General features: G+C 51.3%; 1 protein-coding gene across 5 annotated transcripts in view; it reads right to left on the bottom strand.

The window, feature by feature from the left end:
- Greb1 (growth regulating estrogen receptor binding 1) overlaps positions 1-16,298 on the bottom strand; it is a 121,504-nt gene that overhangs the window by 49,400 nt on the left and 55,806 nt on the right. For all 5 annotated transcript variants that reach the window (XM_052745854.1, XM_052745857.1, XM_052745856.1 and 2 more), the window contains exons 2-7: positions 15,691-16,055; positions 10,712-10,831; positions 8,611-8,787; positions 4,990-5,172; positions 3,283-3,426; positions 1,031-1,159 (exon numbers count right to left, since the gene is read on the bottom strand). In XM_052745854.1, coding sequence (XP_052601814.1) covers positions 1,031-1,159; positions 3,283-3,426; positions 4,990-5,172; positions 8,611-8,787; positions 10,712-10,831; positions 15,691-15,847 — 910 coding nt within the window. In that variant the 5' untranslated portion in view covers positions 15,848-16,055. The remainder of the gene's footprint in view (positions 1-1,030; positions 1,160-3,282; positions 3,427-4,989; positions 5,173-8,610; positions 8,788-10,711; positions 10,832-15,690; positions 16,056-16,298) is intronic.

Genomic DNA, 16,298 nt, shown 5'->3' with positions numbered 1-16,298 from the left:
AAGATTTCGTGGACAGCAAGGGGCTCCCTGTCCTGATGACCGAGGGCCACTCTTCAGTCCTGCCCTGCACCCAGCACCTGGAGAAGAAACAGCCACCAGAGGAAGGTGGGAGGCCTGAGGGAACGGGTGGGGACTGATAAAAGTTCCAGAATGTGAAAGCCAGTCAAGACTCAGAGAGCTTTGGATTCATGGGGGTTCCTGGGGCGGGGGGGTGGGGGGGTTGCTCCTTCAGCAAATGGCTACACAATGGACAGATCTGGGCCAGAGAAGCCTTCTAGCACAACGGAGGTGTAGTCCAGCCCAGGGTGCCTCTCTGGACCCATCTCTTCCTCGATGCTGAAAATAAAACGTAGGCAAACACACTCAACCCAGGAGCTGCAACTGCATCCCCAGGACGGACATTTCTAAGGGCCTTTCCAATTTAAAGTCTCGAACCCTAAGCTCCAGCTCAGCTGTGTACACAGGGTTGGCATGGTGCATTGGGGAGGGGGGGTTGCAGAGGGGAGGAGAGCAGAGAAGATTTGCTGTAACATTCTTAGGGATGGGGTGGTGGGAGTCTGAGCACGGTCCCCAAGTCTCTTTGGCCCCTTACCCCCCTCTCATTTATCACCTCCCCCAGGTGTTAACAGGGCAGACTAATGGTGGGCTGACACTCATCACAGTAGCCAGTGTCAATCAGTGAGCTCCAGATGTGCAGCCATGGCACGTAGCAGCAGGAGATCCTCTTACTGTCCTGGGGTGGCATTCTTACCCCCCAGGACAGGAGGGGCAGCTGAAGAAGGCTGCAAGGTCCACTGCCTTACAAGACAGCGCTGGGCTCTGGATTCGTACGTATCTGCTCTGACATCATCTTCCCCCGACACCCCCAATCTTCCTGACACCTGCTTCAAGGGAGGTCACCTGCCACCAGCACAGAGCCCTCACTGCCCCTCAGCACGCACAGCTCACCAACACAGCATGAGACTCTGGAGCCTCCAGGTCCCATGTCCCCTCTGGAAGGGCTCCAGCACCCCCAGGACAGCAGCCCTACCTAAGCCTGAGGGACGAGGCGGGGCTGACAGGCTGCTCTTGGCCAGCTGTGGGTGCTTGGGGGACTCCTTGCCGTTGAAGACGGTGGGAGCTGTTGGTGTGGTCCCTGAGGGGTGATCAGAGGCCAGTCCTGAAAGCAGAAAGGATGGAAAGGGGTCAGTCATACCACAGGCCGCACTGGAACCAGGCAGATACACTAGCTCCGCGCTGGTGAGTCCCATCAAGAAAGCAGGTTTCTGACATGGTAATTCTGCCACAGACAGACAGACAGACAGACAGACAGACACACACACACACACACACACACACACACACACACACACACACACGCATTCATATGTACACATTTGTCCCCACACCCATAACCTACACACACACACACGCAAATGTGCATATAGAAACACATGCACACCTGTGTGCTCATTCTGGCCAATGTGGACATAAATGCGCACATATGAACGCAAACTCACTTCTGATTTCACATGCATGTACCCATATGCACAAGTATGCATGCAGGAACATATGCATGCTTTCCTGCTCATACAGACAGGTGCACAGAAACATACTTAATAAACACACAAATGTACAAGGAATCAATATACACAAATACACGTATGCACACTTAGAAATACATGCACGTTCCTACTCACACGTGAACATGTGAGGAGACATATGAACATGATATACATATGAACATGAACACACAAATACCATGAACCTTCGGCTTTTACCCCAGAGGGTCTAGCGTGGGTAAGGGAAGGTCCTGGGGTGCATGTGTGGCAGGGACTTCCTAACCTGCAGCCCCACAACTGAGATGCTTGCTTCTTACCTTCCTCCGCCTCTGGAGTTCAGTTTGTATCAAAACACAGCGGAGAAGCCTGGCAGGTTGGCTGCCGACAGGGTCAGGGCTACTTAAAGAGTTCAAGTTTCCTAAGTCTTGAGACTAATGCTGGGGGCAACCGTAGTCTCTGGCGCCATGAGGAAGCCTGTGCTGGCTTGAACTGTAGGAAGGCTTTCATGAAGTGGCCCGTGTGGCAGCTACAGTGTGGGGCTTGTGTCCCAACCACAGTCCCATTACTTACAAGCACTGTGACCTGAGACACATACTTTCCAAATTTCAATGTCCCCTCCATAAAATGGGGGTCATAATAGCAACTGGCAGAGCCACTATGTGAAGGACCCAGGTGGGTAGACATCCAGTGCATGGGACAGAGCTGGCATGGATCAAGTACCATGAGGGCTTAAATCTCATTTAATTCTTACAATCGCCTTATGAGCTAGACTGAAAAGGACACCCCCCTGCCCCCAGGTTTACACATGGAGAAACAGAGTTAAGTTCCAGGAATTAAGTGAATTGCACCACCATTCAGCCAAGGATAGCAGCGCTGGTGTCTACACCAGGGGCTTGGACACCAAACAGAGGGTTCCCCAGTCCACAGTGGCAAAGGGAGTGAAGAGCCAGGACATGGAAGAGGAAGAGGCCAGAGGCCAACCTGTGGAAGGGAGCCTAGAGCCCCTGAAGGACAGCATGTCCCAGCGACAGTGACTGATGGGTCTGCAGAGCCCAGGACACTGGCTTCACTCCCAGGGCAATGTGCCATGCTGACTTTCTGGGCAGGAGGGATAAAAAGCCAAAAATGGCCTCCCAGAGTCCTCAGGAAAGCTGATGTCTCTGGACAAGGGAAACCACACTTACTTACAGGCATCATCTGTGTGGCTCAGGGCCAGGTGTATAAAACAGAAACACCTGGGGTACAAACTTGCCTCCCCCAAGTCCTCCCTGTGAGGTCCTGGGCAAGCCTCAGCCTCCATGGAGCCTGAATTTTCCAAACATTCCACTATTCCCAGGGCATGGCGAGCTTTAGTGAGATACATGCAGAGTATCTCACACTCATCATGGGATAAAGGACAAGAATCTAACCTCTGCCCCTCCTAGAAATCCACTTGAAATGCTGGCTTGATACTTATCATCCACTGAACTCTGTGCTGTGACTTGGGGATGCAGGATCCCAACACTGGGGTGATCCCATTCCTTATCAAACAGAAGAGCAGGCAAGCTCTCCAAACGAAAGCCAACATGGACATGTTGCTAAAACTTACAGATTCAAAGTGACATAGAACCACATCACACAAAGTGAAACTTACAAAATGGCACAGAACGACAAGACTCAAAGTATGCCCTTTATTTATTTTCTAGAATGCCGGCTCCTGGTGCATGGCATTAGCACCCGGGACACCCCTGGGTACTCTCACCTGCCTGTTGAGCTCCCACTGGAACGCTGGGGTTGGTCCCAGGAACCGGCTCGCTGGGGAGGGCAGTCAGAGGCCCCGAGCTCTCCAGCGGTGGGAACAGGGCACCGGAGCAGGTGTTGGTGGAGTTCTGCCCACTTCTGAACTCTAACGGAGGCAAGAAGCACACGTGAGGCCGGGCGGTGGGGGCGCACGCCTTTAGTCCCAGCACGTGGGAGGCAGAGGCAGGCGGATCTCTGTGAGTTCGAGGCCAGCCCGGTCTACAGACAGAATAGCCAGGGCTACACAAAGAAAGCCTGTCTCAAAAAAAAACCAAAAAAAGAAGAGGAGGAGGAGGAGGAAGAGGAAGAAAAAGAAGAGGAAGACTAGGAAGAAGAGGAGGGAGAGGAGGAAGAACAGGTGGAATCTGACTGGCTCTTAGCCAATGGCTGCAGAATGACTTCGTAGAGTGGAGCTGTCTACAGGAGCATGGGGCATGTGAGCATCTCTCTATAAAGGATGCCAGTGTCCCGCTAATCTGTTTCCGTGTGTTGCAGGGCAGAGATGCCGTGTTCCATAAATGGTTCCCTGCCAAAGGGTGGCTCTATCCGCAGACAAATAAGAGTGCCCAGCGGTGGGAACAAGAAACAGACTTCATGCAACTGAGCTCTCTGAGCCCTGGGCTTAACATCCAAGGAGACACAGGGTGACGACCCCCAGGTACAGACCGCCAGCCCCTCCCTCCTCCCCAACACCGTCCTCTCTTATAAATACTGCCTGCAGCAGCAGCTCTAACCTGTGAGCAGGATAGAGAGCTGGACCCACAGGAAGGCCAGCTTCATCCATAGGGCTTGGGACTGAGACTAGAGCATGGCAGGAACTTATTAAAGGGTCAGTATACAGTAAAGGAAGAAGAGAAAATGAGGGGGAGGGGAAGTGAGGAATAGCACTCAGGCAGTCACTCACAACTGAGACCTCTTCCTTCCACTCGAAGAACCTGTGTGGAACATTCCAGAAGATGCAGAAAGGTGGGGGACAGAGAGACAGCTCTCCTGGACATTTCTGGAAAGTTCCTTCTCAGACACACTCCACACACACCCCCCCCAGGGCAGGCCTCAGAACAGCCAGAGCCTTAGCTGATAGGAGAGATACAGGGGAGGCTAAGGAAGTCCACAGTGCAGCCTTTTCCTAGGAAAGCCAGACCCCAGCTCACCCCTGGGGACCGGCACCCCAGAGTTGGTCTCTTTGGTCACAATGAGCAGAGTTCAGGGCATTGTTCAAACCCAGCATTCTCCAAATCAGGGTATCTCAGCCTCATCCCTGTGACACTGGGGGAATCGTAGCCTCTTGCTGGGGACCACCTTACACACTGCGGGGTTTTAGCAGTATTCCAGGGTCTAACAGCAACCTCTAGACATGATGATCAAAAGCATCCTGAGACAGTAAATGTCCCCTGGGAATAAAATCACTGTCCCTTATACCTACCAAAAAGAGGCTCAGCACTGGGTGACCCTCTGCTAGTGTTTGCCCCATGGGGTACATCTATCACATAGTAAGCTGACCAAGTGCCGCTTACACCAAGGAACATCTTCAGTGTCATGGGCTTGCCCTCCTGCTACATACCACTGTACAGAAGTCCCTCCTCCTCCCCTCCTAGCCCAACAGTGCCCACTGGGGGTACATTCCCAGCTCCCCACCCCCTCCCCTCCAGATTTAAGCTCCGCCCCTCACCCGAGCCTTTCCAGCAAATCAAAGGTCCTTTGGTCAGTGCCCCTTGTGCGTTCCGGACCAGATAGTACTTGAGGTGTTTCTGTTTCTTGGGCTGCGTGCTCAGCTTCAGGTTGATGTGGTTGGAGAATTCGGTGAAGTAGCAGAAGCCTTTCTTCCCACAGCCAACACAGTTCCCAGAGAAACCTGGGCGGGAGGAAGCAAGCCATGAGCCTCTCTGCCTCCCCTTCCACTCCCTTCCAGCCTCGTCCTCGGTCACAACTCATCAGGACTCTGAGCATTTGCACCCCACACCATCACTCAGAGAATGCCACAGGCATGGTCATCGGGCTGAGGAGTCAAGACTACCTTGCCTCGAACAGGAACAAGGAGACTGGACCACAGACGTGAGTGTGGGCAAGAGTGGGAGATTTCACCCTCTTGGAGGGGAGCATATTGAAAATTCCATGTGCGTGAATGTAGTCCACACACACATACACACAGTGGAATTTTATCCAGCCACAAGGAAGAACACAATTGTATCATTTGAAGGCGGGGGGGGGGGGGCGGGGGGGGGGATGGAAATAGAGATCATTATGTTAACAGCGAAATAAGTCAGACTCAGAAAGACAAACATCGCATGTTTTTCTCTCATATGCAGAATCTATATTTTAAACATACGTGTATGTATATAATTCTGTATGTGGATGGGCATGTGTGTATATATATGTACATATATGTATGTATGCATATATATGTACTCATGGGGCTTTAAAAGAGGGGGGAAGAGGAATAAGAGGATAATGAGGCAAGAAAGACAAAATATTACCTATTTTCTCTGATATTCAAAATCAGGATTTTCTCATATAAGTGTATGTGACATATATGATCTATACTTATACACATAATATACATCGCTTTAGATACATAACAAAGGGGTTCCATTCAGAGAAGGAAGGGAACTACCAGGGGGCGGGGGGGGGGGGGGTAGGAGGAGGGACCAGGAAGGGTAGCTGGGCACAAATATGAGCAAAAGACAAGATAGACATAAAGAAAACGTCATAATAAAACCCAATGCTAAGAAGTAACAAAGAAAAAGCCATACACAGAGCTCACTTTCAAGGGCCAGAAAAGGCCTATTCAGTCAGTCGGTCAGTCAGATCAAAAAATACCAAATACACGGTGGGGACCCTGGAAGTGGGACCCAAAGTTCAGCAGCCAGCGGAGTGGAGACTCTGTTCAAGGACACGGCTGTGTCAGGGTAGGTCATCTTCCTGCTGAAGACCACACCTAGAATTGTAACCTTTCGATTTTCTCAGACAAAAACCCTCAACAGCCTCAGAGTTGCTAGAACAACGTTCCAAGAGGCTTTGCCTCCCCAGAGATGATCCACAGACCCAGTTTTATGGATCACTAAACAGGGCTGAACCTGGTTCCTTCCTGCAGGAGCTGCGGAGACCACCTTGTCCTAGGCGGCCACCCAGGTTAACAGCAGGAAACCGAAACAGTGTGAAGTGTCCAAGCTGAGAGCATAAAGTTGCGTTCAAAGGAGAAGGCACAGCTATTTCCAGGCGGCCCTTGTTCCTCATTCCCAATGGCTTTTTGCCAGCAATTAACCAAGGGCCTTCCTGGGCACTTTAGGAGGGGCCAGACGCTCAGGGGCTGGAGGAGAAGGAGCTGGAAGATCCCTGTCTCCAGGGCTCAACAGGCAGAACCTCCCTGATTTACTGCCCCAGTAATTCCCTTGTAGTCACAAAGGGGTGGAATTCAGGCAAGCCCCCCGCCTCTCGCCCCACCTCATCCCACCCCACCCCACCCCACCCGCAGATCAAAAGACAGCTGTGTGACGCACCACAGTTAATACGGTTCTACGTGCTCCCGGTGAGCCAACTCCAGCACAGTCCCATGGATTCTGCTGGCTTCTTGGGTAATTTTCCAGGGTTAGTCTTAGAGAGCTGATCTCAGTAAGTATACAGACCTGCCTTGGGATCCACCCCCACCCCAAGATGTGTTTCCCCGTCCTGGGTGCATTCATCTACCTGGTTTGAGAGTTTACACACACTGTGACCCGCCCCTCAAGTCTGGAGACGGAACGGTTCCTTTTCTTCCTGATTCTCACTCTCTCCCACCCTCCCGTCCCTCAAGTCCTTCCTCTGCAGTGAGTCCCCGCCCCACCCCACCCCCCCGGGTTTGGGGCCATAAGAAGAACAAAACTGGATGTTTGAAGGGCCGAAACCCATGGAGAACACAGAAGAGGCTGTGAACTGTCTGGATCCGTCCGTTTGTACCAGGGATCCTCGCTTCTACGGCGATAAGACTCCGCGTGGAAACGGACCACTGCCATGGCATTCCGTACCCAGTTCTCCAAAGAGATGAATGGCCAAATCCAAAGTTGCCAGACAGGAACAAACTGACCAAAGCCATGACATGGATCCAAAGCCCTCTCCACTGCATGCATGAAGGGGGTACAGGAGGCCACATGGCAGTCTGTGGTAAACAACAAACCAACCCTATCCAGACCTCTGGTCTCTCAGTGCTAGCGGGCGTCTTCCTTGATGCTGCCGCACAGGAAGGGAGCGTGGTACACAGCAAGAGCATAATAATGCCATCTGAGCAAGAGAAGATCAGGCATGGCCTCAACGTCACAATGAGTCATCAGGGTCTTAGTGGGCCAGTGACGATTTGAAAGACAGCGGGCAGGTTCCCGTGGCCAGGTGGGGAAGCCACGACCCCGACGAAACCTTGACCACAGCAAAAGCACAATGTGTAAGGAGAGAACTCGGAGCCTCAAAGGCTTGAACTTGGGCCCCTGGCGTCTTCTTTACCCTCATGACGTAGGACAAGTTCATGAACAAGTCTAAGCTCCCCTGCAGAATTGTGACAGACACCACCTCTCCAGGAGGAGCCATATATCACAGCAGAAGATGGCTAGAGATTCTGGCAATCACTCAGAGGTGACCGGCCTGCGGCAGGGACACACACACACACACACACACACACTCACTCTCCTGGCCCCGGCCTGCTAGCTTCTGAAAGTACCTGGTTCAGGGTTTATAAGCTTTTTCTCATCTGGACAGGCAAAGGAAGGTTTGAACAGCTAAGTATGAAAAACCCAGTATTAAATGGTGGGCTGTCTAGAGGGAAGCAACCAGTCATTTTTTTTAAATGTATGTATGTAGGCGTGTGTGTGTGTGTGTGTGTGTGTGTGTGTGTGTGTGTGTGTGTGTGTGTGTGTCTGCGTGTCTGTGTCTGCGTGTGTGAAGGCCAGCAGTCAACTTCAGTTGCCATTCCTAAGGAACTGTTCAGCTGGTTTTTTGAAATATCTTTGGGTTTGAAATCCAGCTCAACTGGCTGCCCAGCACGGCTCAAGGACCTGTCTGTCTGGGGTTATTATAAGCACAGCCATCAGACCTGCCATTTTACACGGCTCCAAAAGACCAACCGAACTATCTCCTAGTCCCAACCAATCATATTTCTAAATAATTCCCTTTTTTTTTCTTTTATTCCATAAAGAAATGCACACACACACAAAAAAAGATGTAGGACACCAAACATCCAAGTATTCTGTCTCCGGCAGTTGAGGCCTCCCTTCCTCTGCCCCACCCCAGAGCAGACAGTCACAGAGAAACCAGAACAAGAACTCACCAAGGAGGGCATTGTGGCCGTTGTCGTCAGGCAGGAACCTCTTGTCCACCGCGCACACCAGGAGGTGGTCGGGCAGGCTGGGAGACTTGGCCCCAATGAGGAGGAAGCCTGCGGGGACCTCAATGGGCTCTTTGGAAATGGAGACGAGACGCAGGTCCTTCCCAGCCTGGCAGAAGCCTAGAAGGGGTAGACAGGGTTCACACACTGTCCTGAGACACCCCAAAACCAAGGGCCTGGGGGTCACAGGAGCACCAAACAACACCCTCGTCTCTCGGTTAGGGCTTGACGTTAACTACATCTGACACAAGACAAAACCCTCCCAAGGTGAGGGTTGTCTCATCTATACTATACTTTATGGGGCTGCAGAATGGATACGTTCGGGAGGGGGGCTGGAGCCGCGCCTCCTCAGCTTCCCCTGTGGGAATGTGAGGTCCGTGGCAGAACGAGCCTCTCTACACCCCCTTGAACCTTCGTATTGTAAAACTTCTAAATGCATTTCCTATGTGGAAAATAAGCTGTCAAAAGTATCTGAGAAAAGGAAAATAGAGTCTTGTTCTAGCTCAATGGTTCTCAACCTTCCTCACGCTGCGGCCCTTTAACACAGCTCCTCATGCTGTGCTGAGCCCCAACCATAACACTGCTTTCATTGCTACTTCATAACTGTAATTTTGCTACTGTTGTGAATCATAATGTAAGCCTCTGTGCTTTCCAGATGGTCTTAGGTGACCTCGATGAAAGGATCGCTTAACATCCGCAAAAGGGGTCTCGACCCACAGGTTGAGAACTGCTCTTCTAGGGTGCGCTAACATCATGGGCTTTCTGCACTGTCAACCACCAGAGAGATGCAGGATCCCCACTCCATCCCAGGAGCCAACTTTGGGCCCCTGCCACCCTTCACAAGCTCCCCTTTCTTTGGCTGCCCCAGGCTGTCTACCCCGGTCCCTTTCTCAGGCTTTCTCTCAGCCCAGCAAGCAGCCCACCTCCAGGGCAGCTGGAGAATATGGGCTGGGGCAGTCTGGGTCTACTGCAGTGACATAGAAATCCTGTGAAAGCCCCCTTAGTGACCACGAATCTCACCGTCCCCCTCTGGGGACTGTCTCAGAACTGTACTGACGTCTTTGTCCCAATAACATCAGCTGGCACTCAGGGTCAGGGGTAGGGGTCGAGTTCAAGCCTCCAAGCGCGGAGGGCATTGGTGACTACCCTATTCCAGTCTCAGCCTCTCACCACTCCCAGGCCCTGCCTGAACGTCCTGCTCAGCCGCCTGCGGCTCCCAGGCAGCATGCATCTCAGCCCTAAGCCTTCGCCACACTGCTTCCTCTGTGGTTTCCAATCTTCCCTAAAGCTCGGTAGCCTCCTGTCTAACTCCTACCAATCCTCTAAAACCCAGAGGAAGGACACCCTTCTCCAGGAAGCGTCGCCGAAACTCTGCCAGCATCTGGAGTTCCCCTCAGCTCCCATGCTGCCAAGCTTGCCAGCCACAGAGGGGGCATAAAGCATCTGTCTCCCCAGATAACACCTCCCCCTCACCACCCACCCCGAGTTCTCATCTCTCATCTCTGAACTTCCAGAACATGGGCTCAATAAGTTCACTGCTTATAACTATAGTCGTGATGGACAGGTCTTAGTTCAGGGAGTAATGGGGTCTAAACTGTGAACCTGCAGGCCTCCCCAGGTCCAGAGCATAAGCTCTCGACACTGTACTGAGACGCTGCTGTACCCAGCATGCCTTACCTCTGTTCCTTGTCAGCTAAAAAGACACCACTGCCCCAATTCCCAGACAATGCGGATACGTTCCTCTCACAGCCAAGAACTGACAGGCATGAGAAGTCATTCCTAACCTATTCCAAATCAAGTACACAGCAAAGTCAACTCCAGCAAGGAAAGTATATTCTAATTTCCAAACCACGGACCCAAAACAATGAAGATTGGACCCCAGGCCATTTTTACTAGTTATAGTGGCCTAGCGGCTGGGGCTGACTCTCAGCCTCCTGTAGCCTGTGGGGAGACGCAGATCCAGCTCACATCTCAGGGGGAAAGGAGGCTATGGCCCAGCTGTGGATTCTGAGTGGGTGGGGGGGGGGGGGTTACAGTGTCTTACCATCCGTGGTGCAGCAGCCTTCAGGAGGAGGGGGCAGCTGGTAGACATTTGAAGGACTACTGGGTTCTAACCCCCCTTCTCCCTCATCCTCTTCTTCCTCGTTGTCCACCCGGCCACCACCTGCACATGGGAGAGAAGAGTGATGAATTTTAAGGAAGCTGCTGTGGGGCCTTGGAAGACTCCTCCAGGGCCTTTCCCTCCACTGGAGCTATACGCTCAACAAAGACACGGGGCCTGGGGAGCTCATCACACAATGGAGACGTGCACCCCTCTAGGAAGCACTCAGTCAACCCTTGCCGCTCTGTAACTCAGTGGTCCTTAGCAACACTTGGAAGCCGGGCACTCGGATCCTTCTGTCCTGGAAGGAAACGCGAGGGCTCTCTCAGGGAGGATGCGTCCCCAAGACCAAGGTGCACACAGATTCAGGCTCAAGTTCACTTCCCTTCTAGCCACGACAGCTGCCTATGTCTGCCCAGGTGTGGGGGATTTGCAATGGATACGGAAGCTCACTAAGAGGCCTGAACACGGAGCCTTGACATGACCCAGAAGGCATTCCAAAAACCTTCGTGTGAGACCGTGACACATGTAGTCCCTATTACAGATAAGGAACCTGGGGCTGAGATGGAGTCGCTGGCCCTTAGCTGTTCGACAGCCTGTAGCCGAGCCTGTGGGCCCGCAGGTGCCCCTGGTGTTCTCGCAAACCGAAGTAGCATGCACAGCCTCAATACTGCATGAGGGAGCTTCTGAGCTATACATGAGTGTTCATCCAAAGAACGCATATATTCATTGCTGGAAACGCACACACACACACACACACACACACACACACACACACACACACGTGCGTGCACATTCCAGAAAATTCTAGAATAAGGCCAGGCATGCTGTGGCTTTAGGAAAGGAAGAACAGCAAATGCGGAACTGGGGGGAAGCCTTGGCCATGAGCACCTCCCCTCGATGTGCTTAGCACTATCTTCCGGGGCTCCTGGAGGACTCTGCTCTCATTGGTCTAGCACCCAGCAAGGTTCTCAGTGCAGGGGCCATGCTGAGGAGAGAGCCGCCCCACAGTTCAGGCCTTACCCACTGTTGGGGAAAGCAGAAGGGTCACAAAAACTAACTTGTTTCAAAGGTGCTGACATTTAGTCCTTCCAATGTCTTCTCTCACAGCGTTTTGGGTAAAAAATACTTCTCAGTGTGTCTTTAAATTTCAAGTACTAAACAGCACGAAGATTTCCTCGTGGGAAGGGTCATTGTAAACGGTCTTAAATACACGGCAGCGAGACATGGCTGTCTCCTCGCTTTTGGTTTCCCTGTCTCTTGCTGCTGACTCGTTTTATATCTCCCTACTGTTCGCGTACCTGTCCCTAACATCTCCTCCCTCCATCCGAAGGTTTTAAGTTGACAAATAAACGATACGTTAATGGAAAAGCCTAGACCACAGCTCCAGCAAGTCAAGTTTCAGGACTTAAGATGGCCGCTGCCTGTGTGGCCACAAGACAGTCAATTAACCTCTCTGTGTAAAATGAGCTGGTTACAAGGTAAGCCCTAAGGTAACTATGAGTCATGATGTTCTAGAAAATGTGGCGCCTCTGAGTGGCACCAGGTTTTCTACCTGTGATTTAGCTGTACAAGCTACTGGGGGCATAACTTGACCAGGACCAAGACCTTGGGGAGGATTTAACAACTCTGCCCTTCTTGGTGCCCTGAACCTTGTGGGTGCAAAGGATCAATACCAAGTGGCGGGAAAGCCGTGGGGAGATTACACAAGATGAACACACAGAGGGAAAGGAGTGATCCCAGCAGCTCATCTCCTTGGCGTCTTCCTGTGCTTACAGTAGGCATAGTTTGTCCCCTCCAGGGGGTCTCAGGGTCCCGCCAATCTCCAGACACTGGTACCAGAGCAGACAGCACAGTCCACATGGGGCTCTGATCTAGCTCTGCAGAGACCCAGAGAGCGGCACAGACACCAGCCTTGGAGTGGACATTCACACAAGATTCCCCAACAGCTAAAACAAACGTCCCCAAAGCCAGAGCCGTGGATCAGCCCTCGGTTCACAGGGACCGGGCTGTGCATTATTCTGCTAAGCCCAATGAACAGACATTCCAGCACACTTAGAAAGAAACAAGAGAAGAGGGTCTTAAGCCACAGAGAGCCAAAGGGCTCAAACTGCAGGCAGGGTTAAAGGTCAAAGGGTCTGTGGCAGACTTTCCGGACTTTGATGGGCTCCTCAGGCAGCCCAGGCCCCGGAGCAGACTAAACAGACATGTTTACAGAGGTCTCCTGGCAGACTTAGAGTTTTAAAGTGGTCTTAGACAAAACCATCAGGGTTGAGGGGTTAGCGAGGTAATAATAAAACAAATCCAAGCACCCCTAGCCCCCCTGACGACAGGCACAAAGGCTATTCACTCCAGTGTTTACGATCAATTCTCTTTTCTTGCCATGAGATGCACCTTGTGGGAATTCTGAGCAGGTAGGATTATAGGAATTTACCTGCATCCTGTTTAAATACTAAATTTATGATGCCTAGGGCTGACGCAGTCATCTGTCGTGTGGACTGTTCTCTTAAAAACTCAATATTGTGTAAAAGGATCTTCTCCTAAAGCGGGGAGTGAGAAAGAGCCCCAATTCAAAGGACAAAGCTATAATAAGGCCCCTGCTAAATTACCCCCACAAATACATAAAATGTGACCAGATCCCCAGGAGTTTAGTGTCCCAGTACCCTGGTCATAAGCATCATCAACAATGTTATTATCTGAGGAAGGCCAGCCATCAGATAAGAGACCCCGACAAGAGACAGACAGACAAAACAAGATGGGGGCCCCCAAATGCCTGTCTGCTCCAAGGTTTATGATGCAGAAGATATGGCCCAACCTTAGGGCTTGGTTTATGGTGACATGTCCCACCGACCCCCTCAGGCTAACTTCGGCACTGGACAAACAAAATCCCAGGAGATGGTGCTGGGTTATTTGCTGAGCGGACAGGAAAAAGTGCAGAGGGGCTGGGTCAAGTCGGCCCAGGAACTCAAAGGCTGAGCAATCCCACCGTCAGCTGACGCCTTTGCTGGGGGCTGAGAGGAAGCTCAGAGGCGGAGCATTAACTCATTCGTAGGAACTTCTAGGTCCTGGGCAGCACAGTCAGGGCGGGGGTGGGGTGGGGATTACTGGAAAATACCAAGGACTCATCAAAGAGGAGACCCAGAGAAGGTGGGCAGCCTAGGGAAATCTTCAACAGTGGGAGAGGGCAACTTGGGGGAAGCCCCCAAGGGCTTCCTGCTGCTCTCTGATCCCACATGATCAGCTGTCCACTCATCCCCCCCCCCCCCGCCCGTCCCCCGCCGGCCCCCATCCCCACCCCCGCCATGTCCGTCCCACCCTGACAGCCGGCACTGAAAGGACAATTCAGCTACCCCTCAACATCTCCAAATCACAGCAGGCCTCAGCATTAGCAGGTGAACAGATAGATGGTGGGTTCTAGGATGCTACCCGAGTATTCAAAATCATCATCATAACTGCTGCTGCTGCTGCTGCTGCTGCTGCTGCTGCTGCTGCTGCTGCTGCTGCTGCTAACTTGCCGTTGGCAAGGCTTGTTGACCCAGTTCGTAGTTAAGGCTAGCCCTGGAACTCATATTTCACCGAAGCCTTGTGGCTGGTCCAAACTGGGGTCAATTAAAGGGTCTCTGATAACGTCTTGGCTCCCAGTGAAGTCACAGTGACCTGATGCCAGAAAACATTGGCGCTCTCTTAATGACTGTCACAGAATTTCATGTTTTCCTAATTGATAGTGCTGAGCAAATCTAGTTTCTCTTAGATCCAAGACCCGGGTTGGCTAGGTCTTTATCTGTGTGTCATTTGCAAGGTTAATTTACTTTATGCCAGGAAATGACTCACATTGTCCTCTCTGCAAAATAAGGGCTAGCAGGCATCCATACACTCAGCAGAGTTACTTCAAGACAGGCACCCCACACAGCCTCCTGAAGCCTAACAGAGTGCAAGAAGCCTGGTGGACACTTTTTCCTTTCTTGTTTAATGATGTTTTCCTACTTTAAAATCATGACCTTTCCTACTTCAAAAACTACTGACATTTGGGTGGAATTTTAAGCAAAAAGCATGAACTTACACTAAAAGAAAAATTCTAAAACAGTAGCTGTTTCGTCCTGTAGATTACGTCAGGCTCACTCGACATGAAAACACACACTTTTTTTAAAGAAATGTATTTATTTTTATTTTCTGTGCATTGGTGTTTTGCTTGTATGTCTGTCTGCGTGAGGGTGTTGGATCCTGGAGTTACATTTGTGAGTTTCCATGCAGGTGCTAGGAATCGAACCTCGGTCATCTGGGAAAGCAGTCAGTGTTCTTAGCCATCTCCTCAGCCCCTACACTCACACACTGTTTCTTCCAGATAAAGGACATTCCTAAGTCATCCCCATACCTATAATATAACTCTTGATACATGCAAAATCCATAAAGGCTTACTCTATTTTCTTTTTTATTTCTAGGGGGTTCTTACACCTGTTACCACACAGAAACACAACCGCTCAACTATTTTGCAAGGATAAGACCATGACTCACAGGAGGAAAAGAAAAGAAAACGCACAGATGAGGGTCAAACATGTTAAAAATCCCTTCCTCATCAAAGCTAAAATGGCAAGCCCTCTAGTCAGAGGATAACTAACAGTTTCAGGAGGGTCAGGCACACACTCTCCCTGCCTCCTATGAGTCCAAGATTAATTTTTTGTTGTTGTATTTTCTGGCCTGTACTTACTTTTAAACAAATAAAAATCTGTGTGCAACTTTCATTTTTTTTTTTTTGCTAGACTCTAGATTTTCTAAATGGAGAGAGAGAGAGAGAGAGAGAGAGAGAGAGAGAGAGAGAGAGAGAGAGAGAGAGAGAATGAAAACTTTCAGGCTTACGCTGTTCACGTCAGCTGCACATAAGAAAACACACACACACATCAACATAAGAAATACATGTTCCTTACCTTCTAAGGAGGCCAGCTGCTGCTCAGCCTCCAAATACAACTGGGAGAAGATGGGCCGGGGCACGAGGGTGTTGGAGCGCAGGGAAGCCTCGATGGAGTTGTGGAGGACCTCTTCAAACCGCGTGCTCTTCAGCTGTCCAGCATAGGAATTGCCCATCTCCAAAGCACAGAGAGGACGGAGTCTTCTGGTTAAAATGACATTTCAGTTCTTCCGAGAAGGGCTGCCTCCACACAAAGCCCCACAAGGAGGTAAACGAAGCAGCAGCAGCAGCAGCAGCAGCAGCAGCAGCAGCAGCAGCAGCAGGAAGGGAAGGGTTGCGGCCTCTGCTCAGCCCCAGACAGGAGAGGGCGGCTCTCCGCGGCTACTGCCAGGCAATTACAGGAAGTTATATAAGTAACAGCCCCCCACTGGTCCTGCGCTCACAGAGCCCACCGCCTCTCATCATATTCCACCAGGAAGAGAGCCTCTTCGGCTTTCCTGATTTTCCCAGAGATAGGATCCTGCCTCCTAGGGTCCCCAGGCAAATGACACAACCTTTTCCACACGTGGCCATTCACATCGATGACAGCATCAGAGCACAAGCCTGGGTTTTAGGAATATAGGAGGC

This window comes from Peromyscus californicus, unplaced genomic scaffold (genome assembly GCF_007827085.1).
Source record: "Peromyscus californicus insignis strain IS unplaced genomic scaffold, ASM782708v3 Scaffold_1__1_contigs__length_55948999, whole genome shotgun sequence".
Taxonomy (NCBI): Eukaryota; Metazoa; Chordata; class Mammalia; order Rodentia; family Cricetidae; genus Peromyscus; species Peromyscus californicus.
Note: the sequence above shows the minus strand (reverse complement) of the source record. Positions and strands in the feature narration are given on the sequence as shown.